This window comes from Manis pentadactyla, chromosome 12 (genome assembly GCF_030020395.1).
Source record: "Manis pentadactyla isolate mManPen7 chromosome 12, mManPen7.hap1, whole genome shotgun sequence".
Taxonomy (NCBI): domain Eukaryota; kingdom Metazoa; phylum Chordata; class Mammalia; order Pholidota; family Manidae; genus Manis; species Manis pentadactyla.
The window spans coordinates 18,905,820-18,920,604 of record NC_080030.1 but is presented as its reverse complement, the minus strand read 5'-3'; the positions used below and the strand labels follow the sequence as shown (position 1 = coordinate 18,920,604).

General features: G+C 57.9%; 1 protein-coding gene across 6 annotated transcripts in view; it reads left to right on the top strand.

The window, feature by feature from the left end:
• The window catches only part of ADGRL1 (adhesion G protein-coupled receptor L1), a 41,989-nt gene that overhangs the window by 9,689 nt on the left and 17,515 nt on the right, over positions 1-14,785 (top strand). For 5 of the 6 annotated variants that reach the window (XM_036879797.2, XM_057490159.1, XM_036879789.2 and 2 more), the window contains exons 2-4: positions 5,041-5,207; positions 7,924-8,137; positions 11,219-11,328. In XM_036879797.2, coding sequence (XP_036735692.1) covers positions 5,138-5,207; positions 7,924-8,137; positions 11,219-11,328 — 394 coding nt within the window. In that variant the 5' untranslated portion in view covers positions 5,041-5,137. Of the gene's footprint in view, positions 1-5,040; positions 5,208-7,921; positions 8,138-11,218; positions 11,329-14,785 lie in introns of those variants that run through there. The other variant, XM_036879828.2, reaches the window with a different exon arrangement.

Sequence of the window (14,785 nt, the reverse complement as noted above, 5' to 3'; positions counted from 1 at the left end):
CTCGGTGTCAGTAAGGCCAGGTCCTCCTGGGGCTATGAGGGAGTCTGTCCCAGGTGTCTGTCCTGGCTTCTGGTGGCTTGCTGGCAACCCTTGGGGCTCCTTGGCTTGTAGACTCATCACCCTGATCTCTGCCTCCATCTTTCTGTGACTTCCAACATGTCTCTTTTTTTCTGATGGGGTGCACAATTCAGTCCGTAACACCCCCTTCCCAGGGCCTCAGCTATGGTCAGGCCTGGGTCTCCCAGGTAGCTCCCACTATCCATGTCTGGCCTTGCCTCCCCACTTAGGAGGGCACCAGGTGGCAGACGAAACTCCCCAGGGCCAGTGGCAGCAGTCAGGCCAGGAGGAGAGTGACAGAGACGAGCCACAGTCCCCAGCACCCCCAGCTCCAGCTCCCAGCCGGGCTGGCTCTAGGGGTGCCTGGGGCTTCCTGGGGAGGAGGGGGTTTCATGGAGCAGCAGGCAGCCTGTGGGGAACACTTTCTGTACCCCTGAGGCAATGGTGCCTAGTCGGTGTGGTTCGGGCTTGGCCCCCAGGTCACAGGGCAGAGGCCCTGTCCGCAGGCATCCCCACACATCCCTACCACTGTCCTGACCTTGCATTCATTTGGTAAATACATATTTGAGGACCTACTATGTATCTAGGTGCTAGGAAACAGCCTTGGGAGCTTCCATTCTCCTGTGGGTACGAAGGAAATTAAATAAATTTTGGACAAATAAAGTCACAGAATAGTGACATGATTGGTGGTGGTGACAGTTGCTACAGGGGACACTTTGGAGTCACTATGTGCTGGGTATGGCCCTGAATGTTTCTTGTGAATGAATTCAGCTTGTGGCACGACTACCCTCTGATGCATCCCCATCCTACCCAGAAGAGAACGGAGACACAGGAGGCTGTGGGATGGCGGGGCAGTGCACAGGCAGGCACTGACTACAAGGTGCTACAATTCCGGTGGCAGAGGCTCACCTACATCTCTGAGGGGGTCACACCTGAACTGAGATCCAAGGACCACGGGAATAGGGATGCAGACTGAGGAAGGCTTTGTGGCGGGAGCGGGGCAGGGGGAGCAGGCACCCAGGTGTGCCTGGCCTCCTGGGCCACAGAGTGCGAGCCATCGCAGGGGTTTAAACAGGAGAGCGGCAGGTGGAGATGGTCTTTAAAAGAGCTCTTCTGTGGAAATGACCCAAGTGTCCATCAACAATGAACAGATAAACAAAACGTGATTCATCTGCACGGTGGAATATTACTTAGCCGTGAAGAACGACGTACTGACACAGGCTATGGTGTGGCTGAACCTCAAACAGATTTTGCTGAGTGAAAGAAGCCAGACATAAAAGACCACATGGTGTTGGATTTCATTCATAGGAAACGTCCAGAACAGGGGAATGCATAGAGACAGAAGGCTTGTCAGTGGTTGCCAGCGGCTGGGGAGTGACTGCTCATGGGGACGGGGTCTCTATTTGGGGTGGTAAAGTTTTGGAAATAGATTGTAGTGGCAGAACAGTGTAAGAATGCATAATGAATTGTAGGCTTAAAAATGAATGAAATGACAAGTCTTATTATGTATATTTTATACCACATTTTTTAAAGGCCTCCTAGCTTCTAAGGGCAGACCGGATGGCAGCTAGAGGGCATTTAGGAGGAGACCAGGGCCCTCTGGGGGGAGGCAGTGATACCAGGTCTGGAGGGCAGCTGCCAAGGATAGACAGACCAATGGATGCTGGGGTGTTCTGGAGGTACAGACCCAGGGCCTACTCCTGAATGAGATGTGCAGGTGAGAGAAAGAGCAACCAAGGGTTAGACCTCTGGGGTTTCACCCCAAGGACCTGGGAGGACAGCGGGACCACGGACTGACACGGAGGGTTTGTTCTGGTCTAGTCAGGCTGAAGAGGCCTTGGAGACCCCGAAAGAGGTGTAGATGGTGAGGAGAAGCAGGGGTGGAGCGGGAATATGGGAACTGTCATGGTATAGATGGTGCCTAAATCCCTGAGGTGGGTTGGGATCCCCAAGATGGGGGTGTAGATGAGGAAGAGGCCTGGGGATTCCACCTGGGGTCTCACTGAGCTGGGGTGCAACCTGGGAAGAGGGAGACGAGCCGCATCACTTCGATGCATGCTCCTTGTGGCCTGACTCGTGATGTGTTGTGCCGGGCACGCTGTGATGGTCCTGTGCTGGCCTTCTGTGTGTGTAGATTGTTGTCCCAACAAGAACCCTGCAAGTTCAAGATGCTAAGGGAACTGGGGGAGGAGAGGGGAAAGGACTGGCTCAAGGTCAAGTGAACGGCAGAGTAAGGATCCAGACCTCCTTGGTTCAGCTACCCCCCTGCCGCCCACCAAGCATGGCTTAACTCTGTCAGGAAGAGCCAGGCAGGGGAGTGTCCATCAGCCAGGGGTCAGTCCCTCCTCTGAGCCTGGCCATGGCTGGAAGATGCAGTGTGGGGGGAAATGGGGTGGTGAGAAATGCCCCTCCCTCCCAGTGCAAAATTGTAAATTGCTGTGAAATGAACAGGAAGTGGGGACCAGGGCTGGGTGGGCACCTTGCCCCAAGAGTGTGCTGCTCCGATCTTTATTTCTTGAGAACCTGTGCCAGGTTCCCTCAAGGAGCTCATGGTCTGTCTAGTGGGGAAGGTGGACAAAATTCCTAATATAAACAGGTAATTTCAGGGGCGGTTAAGAGCTGTGAACCAGAAACAGGGCAAAGGGGTGGTGCGTGAAGGTTGCAGGGGTGCTTGGGGTAGGTTGCTCTGCTGGGGTGACTTTAGAGTTGGACCCTGAACAGTGAGAAGCCACAGCAGGTATGCAGGGGTCCTGGGAGAGCATTCCAGGCAGAGGGAACAGCCCACGCAAAGGCTGGGGGCTGAATAGAGGCTGGAGCATTCTAGGAACAGGAGGGAGGTACGTTGGAGAGCATGGTGGCATCAGATCGCCAGAAGCCTCTAGGCCCTGGTGAGGTGCAGAGACCCTGGTGGAGAGCTGATGGGAAGCTAAATACTCAGATGTGCGTCATCAAATGATCCCTTAGCACTGACTGGAGCCAGGGAGGCCGGGAGGCAGGGGCCAGCGTAAGCATCGAGGGGCAACATGTTGGTGGCTTGGTACTGGGGGATGGCAGTGGGGTCCAAAAGTAGGTTGGTGAGACACTTTGCAGGCAGAGCCCTTAGCATTTGCTGGTGGAGCCTAAAAAAGGCATTGGTGGGGAGGGGCGAGGAATGGAGGAAGATCCCTAGGTGTGGGGTTTAAGAGGCATCAACAAATATTCATTGCTGTGTGCCACGCCTGCTTTAGAAGCTGGAGATGGGGCTGTGAGCAAAACAATCCAACAATCCCTGCCTATGCAGGGGCCTTTCCACACTAGAGATAGGTAGTTACATTGGACAAGGGCAGAAGTAAACTGAGAAAGTGGCAAGTGCAAAGGCCCTGGGGCATGGGGCTAGGTGTGGAGGGAGCAGGAATTGGATCAGGGAGCTAACTGAGCTGGTGGACCAGATTTTGTTTCAAGGGATTGATAGTAATCGGGCCTCTGTTGAGAGATTCCCAACTGGAAATAAGAGACTCGGAAAGTGCAGCCGACCCTTGAACAACACAGGGGTGGAGGGGCCCCCTGTGCAGTTGAAAATCCGTGTGTAACTTTTGACTCTCCCAAAACTTAAATGCTAATAGCCTACTGTTACTGAGAATATCAACAGTTGATTCACATGTATTTCGTATGTGACACATATTATATACCATATGCTTACAATAAATTCATCTAGAGAAAAGAAAACATTTTTTCCAATTGTCACAGACCTCCAAAACATTTTCTTGTATATTTGTTGGAAAAAAATCTGTAAGTGAACCCGTGTGGTTCAAAACCATGTTTGTTCAAGAGTCATCTGTGTTAGCTGGTGATGGTATCAAGACTGCGGGATGGGAGAGGACAGAGTGGGGGTTGCATACTGGGGCGGGGAGGGGGCGTCAGTTAAAACACTCAGTGCCAGTCCTCCTGAGAGAATGGGCATTTCCTGCAAGTTCCTGGCCAGCCTGGTGCTGCTCCACCAAGCCACACTTGGAGAACTGGGATGTAGGTAAAGCAAAGGGCAGAGAATACAGGTCTGTCTTGGTTTGCAACCCTGAGAGTGTCCAGGGGAGACGGAGGCAGCAAGAAGATAGAAGGGGCCACGGTGAGGGGGGAACAGTGGGTCAGAACCAAGCCCTGTGCCCCTGGAGCAGTGTGCGGAGCTGACTGGCAGACAGAGGGTTGGGGAAGACTGCAGGGGAGGCATACCCACTCAGCCCCCGTCACCCTCCCCTGCCCTCCAGGGGGCCACCTCCCATCCCACCTGCCTGTCTCCAGCTTTCCCAGAGGGTCCCCCAAAGGGGAAAGAGGGGACTCAGTTGTCCCTGGTCCCTGATCTGTGGCGCCAGCCAGCTGGATTCTAATTAGCTAGCAGAGCAAGAGGCAGGAAGCAGGGGAGCTGGGGGCAGGGGCCGGATTCCTGCCCAAGACAAGGATGCTGCAAGTCGGGGCCAGGAGGCCTGGGTCCCCCACCCGGGACTCGGTGCTGGGTGGGGAGGCCAGGCAGAGGAGACAGACGGGCAGGGTCAGGATTTGGAGATGGGGAAGAAGCTTCAGGAGGGTCTTTCTGCCCGGTGATGGAGGGTCTAAAGCCTGCCTGGGCGCCCATCGGCTGTCTGTAGCCCTGGCATCCTAATGAGCCATCCCTGCCGCCTGAGGGGACTGTCAGACCACGGGAGGCGCTCCCGCGGCGTTCCGTTTGGTCTGAGGTGCCTAGATGGGTAGGTCTGCTGCTGGGTGGGATGTGGGGTGCAGTGTAAATCAGAAGCCCCGAGGAGGGTCAGCCTCTGGCTCGAGGGTGTGGTTTCTGTCAGATACAGACTGTTGGAGGAAGTGCTCAGGAGGGGTGCCTGGGGCCCCTCCCAGGAACTGCAGGATGGAAGCCCTCGGGTGGCCGGAGGAGAGAGGACCAGCCCAAATGCCCATCTTCCTGGGCCCACTGGGGGCTGAGCCCTGCCCCTTCCTCACTCTCCTCGTCCTCCCCAGGCTGCTGGGCTGAGCCGTGGTGCCCATCTGGTGATGTGGGGCAAGGCCCCCCGCACAGGCTACTGAGCGCCCCGGACGTGCCCCCCTGGCCAGCACCATGGCCCGCCTGGCCGCTGTGCTCTGGAGTCTCTGCATTACCGCCGTCCTGGTCACCTCGGCCACCCAAGGTAGGTGCTGCTGGGGCGAGGGAGGAGTCCTGCCTCCGGAGAGCAGCGGGGAGGGCAGAAAGAAACCCTTGGTGAGGAACCACAGCCCCCACCCCACCCTCGGTTCTGGTGAAACCAGGCCAGGGAATATTGGAGATTACACTCCTGGCAGGTCCCCAGACCAGCCCCTCACCCCAACACCCAGGGCACCAGGGGCCATGCCACCAGGGGTCCCAGAGCCTGGGGGCATGGGCGGTGGCCTCCTGGGACCTGGGCAGGCCTTCCTAGTGAGCCAGTGTACTTGTGTTGCGTATATGTGTCTCTGTGATTACATCTCTGAGACTCTCGCTGGGAAGAAGGCTTAATTAAAGCATGCCCACTGACGTTTATTTAAAAACAACTAATTACCCAGCTCGGCCCTATGCTGGCCGGGATCCTGCACACGCCACAATTAGTGCCCCAAGCCTGCCCGCCCACCCTTACTGATTACTCAATTACTGTCCCCATGGCGGCTGGGTGGGGGCAAGGGCAGTGCAGGAAGGGAGGCAGAGAGAAGGGTGGCCTTGCCCCTCGCCCTGGGGGCACAGTCCTATCTGGAGGGCAAAGACACGTGGCAGACCTATCCCCCAGTGCCCCCTCATGCACCCCACCTGTCAGAAAGCCACAGAAGTGGAGGGAGTTTCACTCAGGCATGCCCCAGAACCTTGGCATTGTTCCAGCCAGCTGGCACCCTCCGCTCCCCCAGCACCCATGCTCCCTGCCTATCCGGGTCCTGCCCCACAGCCCCAGCTGGTCCAGGAGGGGCCGCTTCCACCCCCAGACCCATCTGAGACAGCCCTCCACCCCCAGCCTCTCTGCCAGGCCCAGGAAGGGTTAAAATTAGCTGCAGGAGCAGATGGTACTAGAGGAACACATGTAAAACTTTCACCCAAGTTAAGACTTGGCTCACCCCAAAAAACCCCAGGGACCTAGCTGCCATCTCCTTTGGGTTGCCTCTCAGGCCCTGGAGGGACAGGGTCCTGGAAAGGGGCCTGCTTGGCTCTGCAGACACCGTGCACGGGTACTTCTCACCTGCAAGTGACTGTGCCCACAAGGGAGCCTGGGGCCACCGCCTAATCCTGCCCACGCCACACGTCAGCATGGTGCTGTGAGGTGGGAGCTGCCAGCTCCTTAGAGAAGGAACTGGGGCCACAGAGGTGCTCAGGGAATGGACGAGGCCACCAGCACAGAGCTGCCAGGCTGGTATTTAAACCCGACCGTCTAAGTCCTGAATCAGAGTCCTCAGTCCCCTCATGGCACAGGATGGGGACTGACGCGACCCCTCCCCCCCCCCCACCCTGGGAGCTGGACCAGCCCAGGGCATGTTCTTCCGTTGTCACAGTGACCCTGGGAGGTTACCCAGGCGATAACCAGGAGGCCCCTCACCATGCACTGAGGCACCATGCGCAGCACATCCTACTAGAATATTCTCTAATACATGGAATTCTCACAGTACAGCCCTGGGCTCTGGTGCCTGTTTTACAGACTGGGAAACTGAGGCCTGGAGATGCTACAGCAGTGGCTGTCCACACTTGAGTGTGCATTAGACTCACTGGTAGGCACACAGCTCGGAAGGCTCCTGGCTTCATGCTTGAGGCTCTGATTCAGGGCCTGGGTGGCGGGGGGAGGCCAGGATCTGCATTCTCAACCAGCCGCCACACAATGCCGATGCTGTTGGTCCCCAGGCCACCCCACGAGGATCCCAGGCCCAAAGGACACACCTGGCTTCTCAGCTGGGAAGGGGCAAAGGCAGGCTCTCTGGTCTTTTCCAGTACCTGAGTATGTTTCCTCCCATGCCTTCTCTGCACCTTGTGGGGCAGTGTGAAGTCAAGGAAGGGGCCAAGAGCCCCCTCTCTTCTGACACCAATTACAAGTCCAAGCGCCCCCTTGATCACCCTCAGACTGGTGATTCATTAGAAGGATTCACAGAATTCAGAAAAGCCGTTGTATTCACGGTTACAATTTATTACAGTAAACAGAAAGATTAAAATAAGGCAAAAGAAAAGAGGTGCATGGGGCAAAATCAGGGAAGCTCCCCTGATGAGCCTTGCTGTCTAGTCTTTACGGGGGCTTGGTCATGGAGACACGGCTGTCCACCCACATGGCTTATCTCAATCTCCAGCCCTTCCAGAGGTCAGCTGATACCCAGAAGCTGCCCCGCAACCTACCCCAAATCACCCTGGCCCCAAACTCCCCCTGCAAATCACATGGTTAGTGTGCTCGTTTACTAAAGCTGCTGTAAAAAGTATCATGGACAGGGCTACATAAGCAACAGAGACATACCCCTCACAGTTCTAGAGGCTGGAAGTTCAAGATCAAAGTGTCAGCTGAGTTGGTTCCTTCCCAGGGCTTCAAGGTTCTCTCCTTGGCTTGCAGATGGCCATCTTCTTGTGTCTGCACATCATCTTCCTGCTGTGCATGCCTCTCTGTCCAAATGCCCCCTTTCAGAGACATTCTCATCAGGCAGGACACTCCAGGGGCTTGGAGGCACAGCCTCCCCCCTCCCCCCAACACAGGAGCCGAGGGCAAAGGCAGACAGACTCTCTCTGGGCCAGTTTAATGGCCTTACTACATGGGGAGGTGGGGCATGCTGAGAAGCCCATTTTGCAGGTGGATAAACTGAGGTTTGCTTGTTCATCATCCGGGATACAACTTAGCTGCAGGAGGCACCTCCTCAGCAGGGTCTTCCCTCCCACAGGCCTGAGCCGGGCGGGGCTCCCATTCGGGCTGATGCGCCGGGAGCTGGCCTGCGAAGGCTACCCCATCGAGCTACGGTGCCCAGGCAGCGACGTCATCATGGTGGAGAACGCCAACTACGGGCGCACAGACGATAAGATCTGTGATGCAGACCCTTTCCAGATGGAGAACGTGCAGTGCTACTTGCCCGACGCCTTCAAGATCATGTCGCAGAGGTGAGGGCCCCGCCCCACTGGGCTCCCAGGGCGGAGGGGCCACGGCAGTTACTGGGGACCCTGAAGAAAGCTCCCTCTCATCCCCTGGCCAGTGAACCCGCTCGCCTTTACTTTTATGCATTAGACACACATCTCCTGAGCACCTGCTTGGTGTCCGGTCCTGTGCAAACAGCCAGTGAGACCCAGCCCCTCCCCTGCCCAGCCTGTCCCCACCCCAACCACATGAGCCCTCATTCCAAAATCAGCAGGAGGCCATGGGGGCTTGCAACATAGAAGCAGTGGCAGGACAAGGTGAGGGTGTCCTGGGAGCTGAAGGGGAGCCCAGAGGTCTTCACAGCCTTCCCTGAGGAAGTGACCTTTGAATACAGATGACAGTGTATGTGCCTGTGAATGAGCAAGTGCTTGAGTGTGCGAGACCGTGTTTCTCTCCGCCTGTGTGTTGGTGGGGGCGGGTGTGCCGGACCGAGGCACTGCAGAAGCCTTCCTCTCACCCCTGGCCAGTCCACTTAGAGATGATTGGCTCTTCTTTCAAATTATATCCAGATTTGACCACTGCTTGCACCACCAACTATGTCCCGGGTTGCCTGCTCTCCTCGCCCACCTCCTGCATGTTACCTGCACGGCGGCCAGGGGGCGCCCGTGAGCACCTGAGTGTGGGCACATCCTCTGCTCAGAACCCTCCATGCCCCCTACCTCACTTGGAGCAAAAGCCCTGCGCACTCTGCCCCACCCTCTCCCGGCCCTCGCCTCCTCCACGCTCCCCTGGCTCACTCAGTCCCAGCCACTCAGGCATCTTCCACTAAAGGCCTCCTCTGGGCCTTTGCACTGGCTGTTCCCCCTACCTGGATACCGTTTCCTGACACCTGCAGGGCTCCTCCCTCTGGTGGAAGGGGCTGGGGTTTGACCTAACTGTCCTCTCAGCTGAGGCCTCTGTAAAATCATCGCTGTCCCCCTCAACCCCTCCCCTGCTCCATGTTCCTGGCCCTAACTTCCATCCACAGTTCTGTCAGATACTTTGCCTCTTTATCACATTTATTTGCTCCCCTCACTGGGCTGTCAGCCCCACAGGCACTGGGAGGAAGGCTGGGGCCAGCTCTGCAGTTCCTTGAATGCCTACGGGCTGAGGATTCTAGAGTATGTCATTGGGTGGGGGTTGCTGGGAGCCTCCTGTTTGGGGCAGGGGACAGGTGTGGTCTGGAGGCTCAGACAGGTGGGCTGAATGGAGCTGCCTCCTCCCCTCTGCTTTGCTCTCGTAAAGGTCTATCCCCCTCTGACGGTCCGGCCCCTCGCCCCTTCTCATCTTGGACACCGTTGCATGGGTGGGCCCAGTCCTGCCTCTCCAAATTCTCCCAGCCCTCTTCTTTCATTCTGCACAGGCTTTGGGGTCTGTGGTGTCCCCCACAGTCTCTTAGTGCAGTGACTGGCCCAGTTCTGGGGCTCGTGGACTCTCACTTCTGGGGGGACGCTAAGCAGTGTGGTCACCCTGGCCAAGGAACTGTAGTGAGAGCACTGCTCCACTGTCTTAAAACCTGGGGGCTCTGTGTATCAGTTAGGGTGCAGCTCTGCTGCTCTGACAGAGTCACCCCAGAATAAATACAGTGACCCAAACAGGGTTGGACTTAGAAGACCCTCAGCACCCGCTTTCCTCTGTCTCCGTGCCTCCCAGCCCTAGTCGGTCGTGTGCGTGTCCAGCTGCAGGGGAGGCAGCAGTTTTCCCTTCTCTTCTTGCTACTGAGGTAAAATTCACATAACATAAAACTCGTCATTTAGAAGTAAACGACTGAGTGGCATTTAGCGCATTCAAAATGTTGTGTGACCGCCATCTCTATCTAGTTCCAGAATATTCCCATCACCTCAAAGGGAAACCCAGTCACTCCACATCCTTCTCCCCAGCCCCTGGCAACCACTGATTTGTCTCCGTGGATGTGCCTTTTCTGGACGTTTCATATAAACAGAATCATGAAACCTGTGGCCTTTTGTGTCTGGTTTCTTTCACTCATTGTGTTTTCAAGTTTTGCCCACGATGTGGCGTGTGTCGGAGCGTCCTTCCTTTTCCTGGCCGAGTGATGATGCGTGTGCCACGTTTTGTTTATCCATTCATCTGCCGGTGGCCATGTGGGTTGTTCCCGCCTTCAGGCGACTGTATGAATGATGCTGCTGTGGGTGTTCATGTCCAGGTGTTTGAGTGCCTGCTTCCAGGGCCTTGGGGAAGATACCTAGAGATGCAATTGCCGGGTCATAGGTAACTGTGCTTAACCTTCTGAGGCCTGCATTGCTTTTAAAAATGGGGGTTGAAGTGGGTAGGTATGAGCAGATCTCAGTACTCAAGCACTTACTGGTTAAGGGCAGGATGGAAGAGAAGTCTTAAGAGTCTCATCTGCCCCTGTACCTGTCAGGATGCCCCCCAAACTGCTTCCTGCATGCCCACGGTCAGGTCGCTGTCCTGCCCAGCTGAGACCTTGATTGTGAGGACGGGCAGCAGAGGGGAAACACCTTTTTGCTGTTGTGAAGTAGGCCTGCCTGTACACATTAGCCAGACTCCTCAGAAGGTTTCAGGGTCTCAGAGCTCCCCATGGGGAATCGAGAATCACGGCCCCTGTGCTGGCTGCAAGCCCTCATGGCAGTCCAAAGGACAGGACGTGTCCGAGACACGGTCAGAGGTGGACACAGACAGACTGACACTGAGGATTTCAGGAATAGCTTCTTTGCAGAGATACCACCTCGCGTGGCTTCACATCTTACTCTTCCATGAACAAAGGAGGGGCTTTAGAGTCAACTTAGGAAAAACACCAGGAGTAGAATGGCACCAGTGACGCTCAGGCAGGATGAACGTCACGAAGGGTGGCTGCGGAAGACGTTTACGGGGTGACATCTCTGGCCCAGCCCTGGACTTGATGCCCCGCTGGGGCTGGGAGCAGAGGAACCCCATTGTGGGATGTGAGAGGGAGCAGGCAGGAAACAGCAAACAGTGCCCACAGACAGGACCCCTCGCCGCAGTCTCCACAGCACCTTCCTCCGCTGACCCCGGGGGCCCCTGAGTCTAGGCTTGTGTTTCCCCAGCTCCCTGTCTCTCCTCTGCAGGTGTAACAACCGCACCCAGTGTGTGGTCGTTGCCGGCTCTGACGCCTTTCCCGACCCCTGTCCTGGGACCTACAAGTACCTGGAGGTGCAGTACGACTGTGTCCCCTACAGTGAGTCATCTTGTTCCTCGTGCAAACACGGGCCCTCCCCCCTCCCAGAAGCAAGCAAGGAGGAGACACCTTGGTCTACCCCCTACGCAGCCGCCCCGTACGGACACAGGGCCGAGCTGGAGCCAGGCGCTTGGGGGACAGCTGGGCCCGCTCCCTCCCTTACACATTCTCCTCTCCCGGGTGCCCTTGCCAACACTCGGTGCCCGACCCACCTCCCCCCATTCTCCCCACTCACAGGGCACCTTCTTCAGCTCTTGTTACCCTGCTTCTCCCTGTGCCCCTGGCCCGTCTGTGCCCTCCAGGGCCACACACCTCTCCTCACTCCCTGCTCCTTGACCTCGATGCCCTCTGTCCCTCTGCCTGCCCCCTCCTCTCAGACCCCTTCCCTTCCTGACCTCCTCCCAGCACTCCTGCTCTTCTCACCCACTCACCCCCCGTCCTCTGTCCTCTCTCAACGCCCTGTCCTTCCTCCCACCCCCTCACACGCCCCCTCACACGTCCTTTCCCAGTCCCCAAGTTGTGGCGAGGCAGACCACCCCCTGGGGCTGGGGGCGTATCTGGGGGGAAAGACTCGGGGCGACTCTCCCAGATTCACAGCTCCTGGTCAGGCCGCACATCACCAGGACAGCACTTGCTGTCTGCAGGGGGGTGCCCCACGTTGGACTGAGGGTGTTCCCCACCACCACCACCCAGGAAGCCTGAGGAGGGTGATCTAGGGGGCCAGGGGCCTGGCTTTCTTGCGTCTGGCCAAGGGGAGCGAACAAAGACAGGGTCTCTCCTCCTCAGCACCCCACCCTAGATATGGCCCCTCTTTCCTGTGCTCACGGCCCCTCCCTTCTCCCCACCATCCGTTCCCCCCAACCCCAGCTTCCTGTCGCCAGCCTGGAGGTCGGGCCTCTGGGCAGAGGTGGGTGGAGGCAGAGCCACCAGGATGGCAAAGTGGGGGGCTGGGGGGAACAGGAGGCCCTGTGACTCTCCCTCTTCTCCCTTTCCACCCCAGCCTCCCCCGCAACCTCTGATTTCTCCTCGCAGGTGAGGGCCTCTGCGCCAGGGTGAGCAGGACCGCTTATGTGCTTCTGTAACCGCCTTCTTTCACTCCTCACGCTCTCCTTTCAGCAGCCAAGGCTTCCAGCCACCGCCTGAGGGGGGCGCCCAACTGATCCCTGAAGCCTCCCCGCAGCACTGGGGACACTGCCCAAGCCCACGGCTGGGGCAGCAGGGAGGGGGGGCAGCAGGCGGAAGAGCATAACACAGCAGGCAAATCAGGCTGGGTGGGAGGCTCAGCCCGGCCCTTGGACTTTCTGGCTCAGAAACTTGAACAAAATGACTTAATTTCTCTGGGCCTCTGCAGAAGGAGGCAGGAGTCCGAGAGATCATACATGCAAAGCGCCTGGCCCAGGGCCCGCCACAGAGCCCACTCCTCGTGGCAGAGTGCTGGGTGTAAACTCCCCCTTGGGCAGAGGTCTCGTTTTCACCCGCCAGTGCCCAGACCAGAGCCTGGTCCAGGATGTGCTCAGTGATGGTACAGGTGCCCTGCAAGCCAGCTGAGCCCCTGCCTCCACCTGTAAGGACAGGAGGGTATCAGACGCCTTCCCCCGGACTCTGCCAGTGGTAGAGAGAATGTGGGTAAGGCTCCTCCGGAAGCCATGGGTGTAAAGGAAATGTGCCCGCTTTTGCCAGCAGTGTGGTCGCAGCCACTTCGCTTTACTGCATGGAGCCTGTTTTCCCAGGTGTAGATGGGGTTCTCAAAAGACTGCCCTGGGGAGTGCCTAGCATGGTTCCTGACACCTAGTAAGTGCTGGGCACTTGGTAGTCACTGCTTTTATTGTCACTCATCATGACTTTTACCAAATATTATTATTGCTATTGGGAATCAAAACCAATAACAGGTGATGAGCCCAGCCCCTCCTGAGGTGAGCAAGATTAAGAGCAGGGGAAAAAATCCCCTGGTCCAAGTGGAATCCAAAGCAGCCGGGCACCACACAGGTAAAGGAGCAATAAAAAAGTTAGAGGGACTAGGAGGAGAGGGGCTTAGACACCTCCTGGAGCTGACCCCCTGGGTGTGGGCTGGAGGTGGGGGGCACAAGCCACAGAGACCAGGAGGGCTTTGGGGAGGGAGGGCAGGGCAAACCCTGGGGATGGGCAGCCCCCAGTCTGAGGGGAGAGAGCTGGCCTGAGCCCTAGGGAAGCAGGACACACACACACACCCATTGTGAAAGTGTCTGGGATGCACAGGGCCATGGGCAGGCAGAGCTGAGAGGCTGGGCTAGCTCCCTGTGCAAGGGTGATGGAAGCTTAGGCCACGGAACAGGGAGGCCGGGCACGCACTTGCGCCCCAGTGTTCACTGAGTATCTCCTGTGTGCCAGGCCCTGGATGAGGCGCTGGCAAGGGAGTCAAATGCCGCCCCTGTAGAACTCCCTGCTTGCAACTGCATACAGGTGGCAGGAGAGTGAGGCCCTGGTCTGAAGGGCCAGGCAGGCAGAGCCTGGAGAGGGAGCAAGGAGTGGGCAGCGGCCTGGGCAGCCACGTGCCCTGGACTTCAGAGGCTGGGGTGCCCCCAGTGCTGATGTGGGCAAGTCGGGGCTGGGTGCGGGGGCCACCGTGGGAAGGGTGTGGGGACATGCCGCCCCCCACACACACCGGGCAGGCCTGACTAACACTGGATTTGCCTTGCAGCTGCACAGCTTAACCACGCCCCCTTCCTCCCCCAGGTGCGGCCTGCAGTGAGCACGGGAGCCTCTGCTCCTGGGCCCCCAGTGGGGGGCTGGGCAGAGAAACCGAGCCTTGGGCTGGCCCTGGGGGAGCGGGGGAGCCTGTCTGTGCCCCCACCTGCTGTTGCGCCCCTTCTGTGATGTCTGACCCCAGCCTCTTCCCTCTCTGCCTCTGCCCCCACCCCCCACCAGCCTCATCTGAGGCCCAGGGGGCTCTGTCTGCCTCTCCGTTATTCTCTGGTCAGCCGAAGCCCGCTCTCTCTGTGTTGGCTTTTTCTGGGTTGTGAGGGTTTGGGGGAAGTCAGCTGGACCCTAGAGGCCAGCACAGAAAGGGAAGGCGTTCAGTGTGTGCTCCCAGGTGGGGGCGCCCAGGCCCCCTGGAGGCACTGAAGCCGGTCCCCTGGGCCCCTGGTTCTAGCAGGGCAGCAGGCGGGGTAGGAGGGGATCCCACCCCCACTGCCCCCCTGGTGCCCCCCTAGCCAGAACCCGCCTTCCAGCTGGGGCTCCCCCGCCCCAGCACTAGGCCCCACCGCACAGAGGGCACCCCTGCCCGTACCCCACCCCACCCCCATGTCTCTCTTGGTCTCTGTCCTCAAGTGCCTCCCCCTCCCTGTGACTGTCTTCCCTGACATCATCCCCAGAGGAAGGGGCTTGGGGGAGGGGGCTGAGCTGATACTACGTTTGGGGTTGGGGGACCAGGAGTTGAGGAAAGAAAGGAAAAGGGGGCATGTTGCCAGAAAAGAAA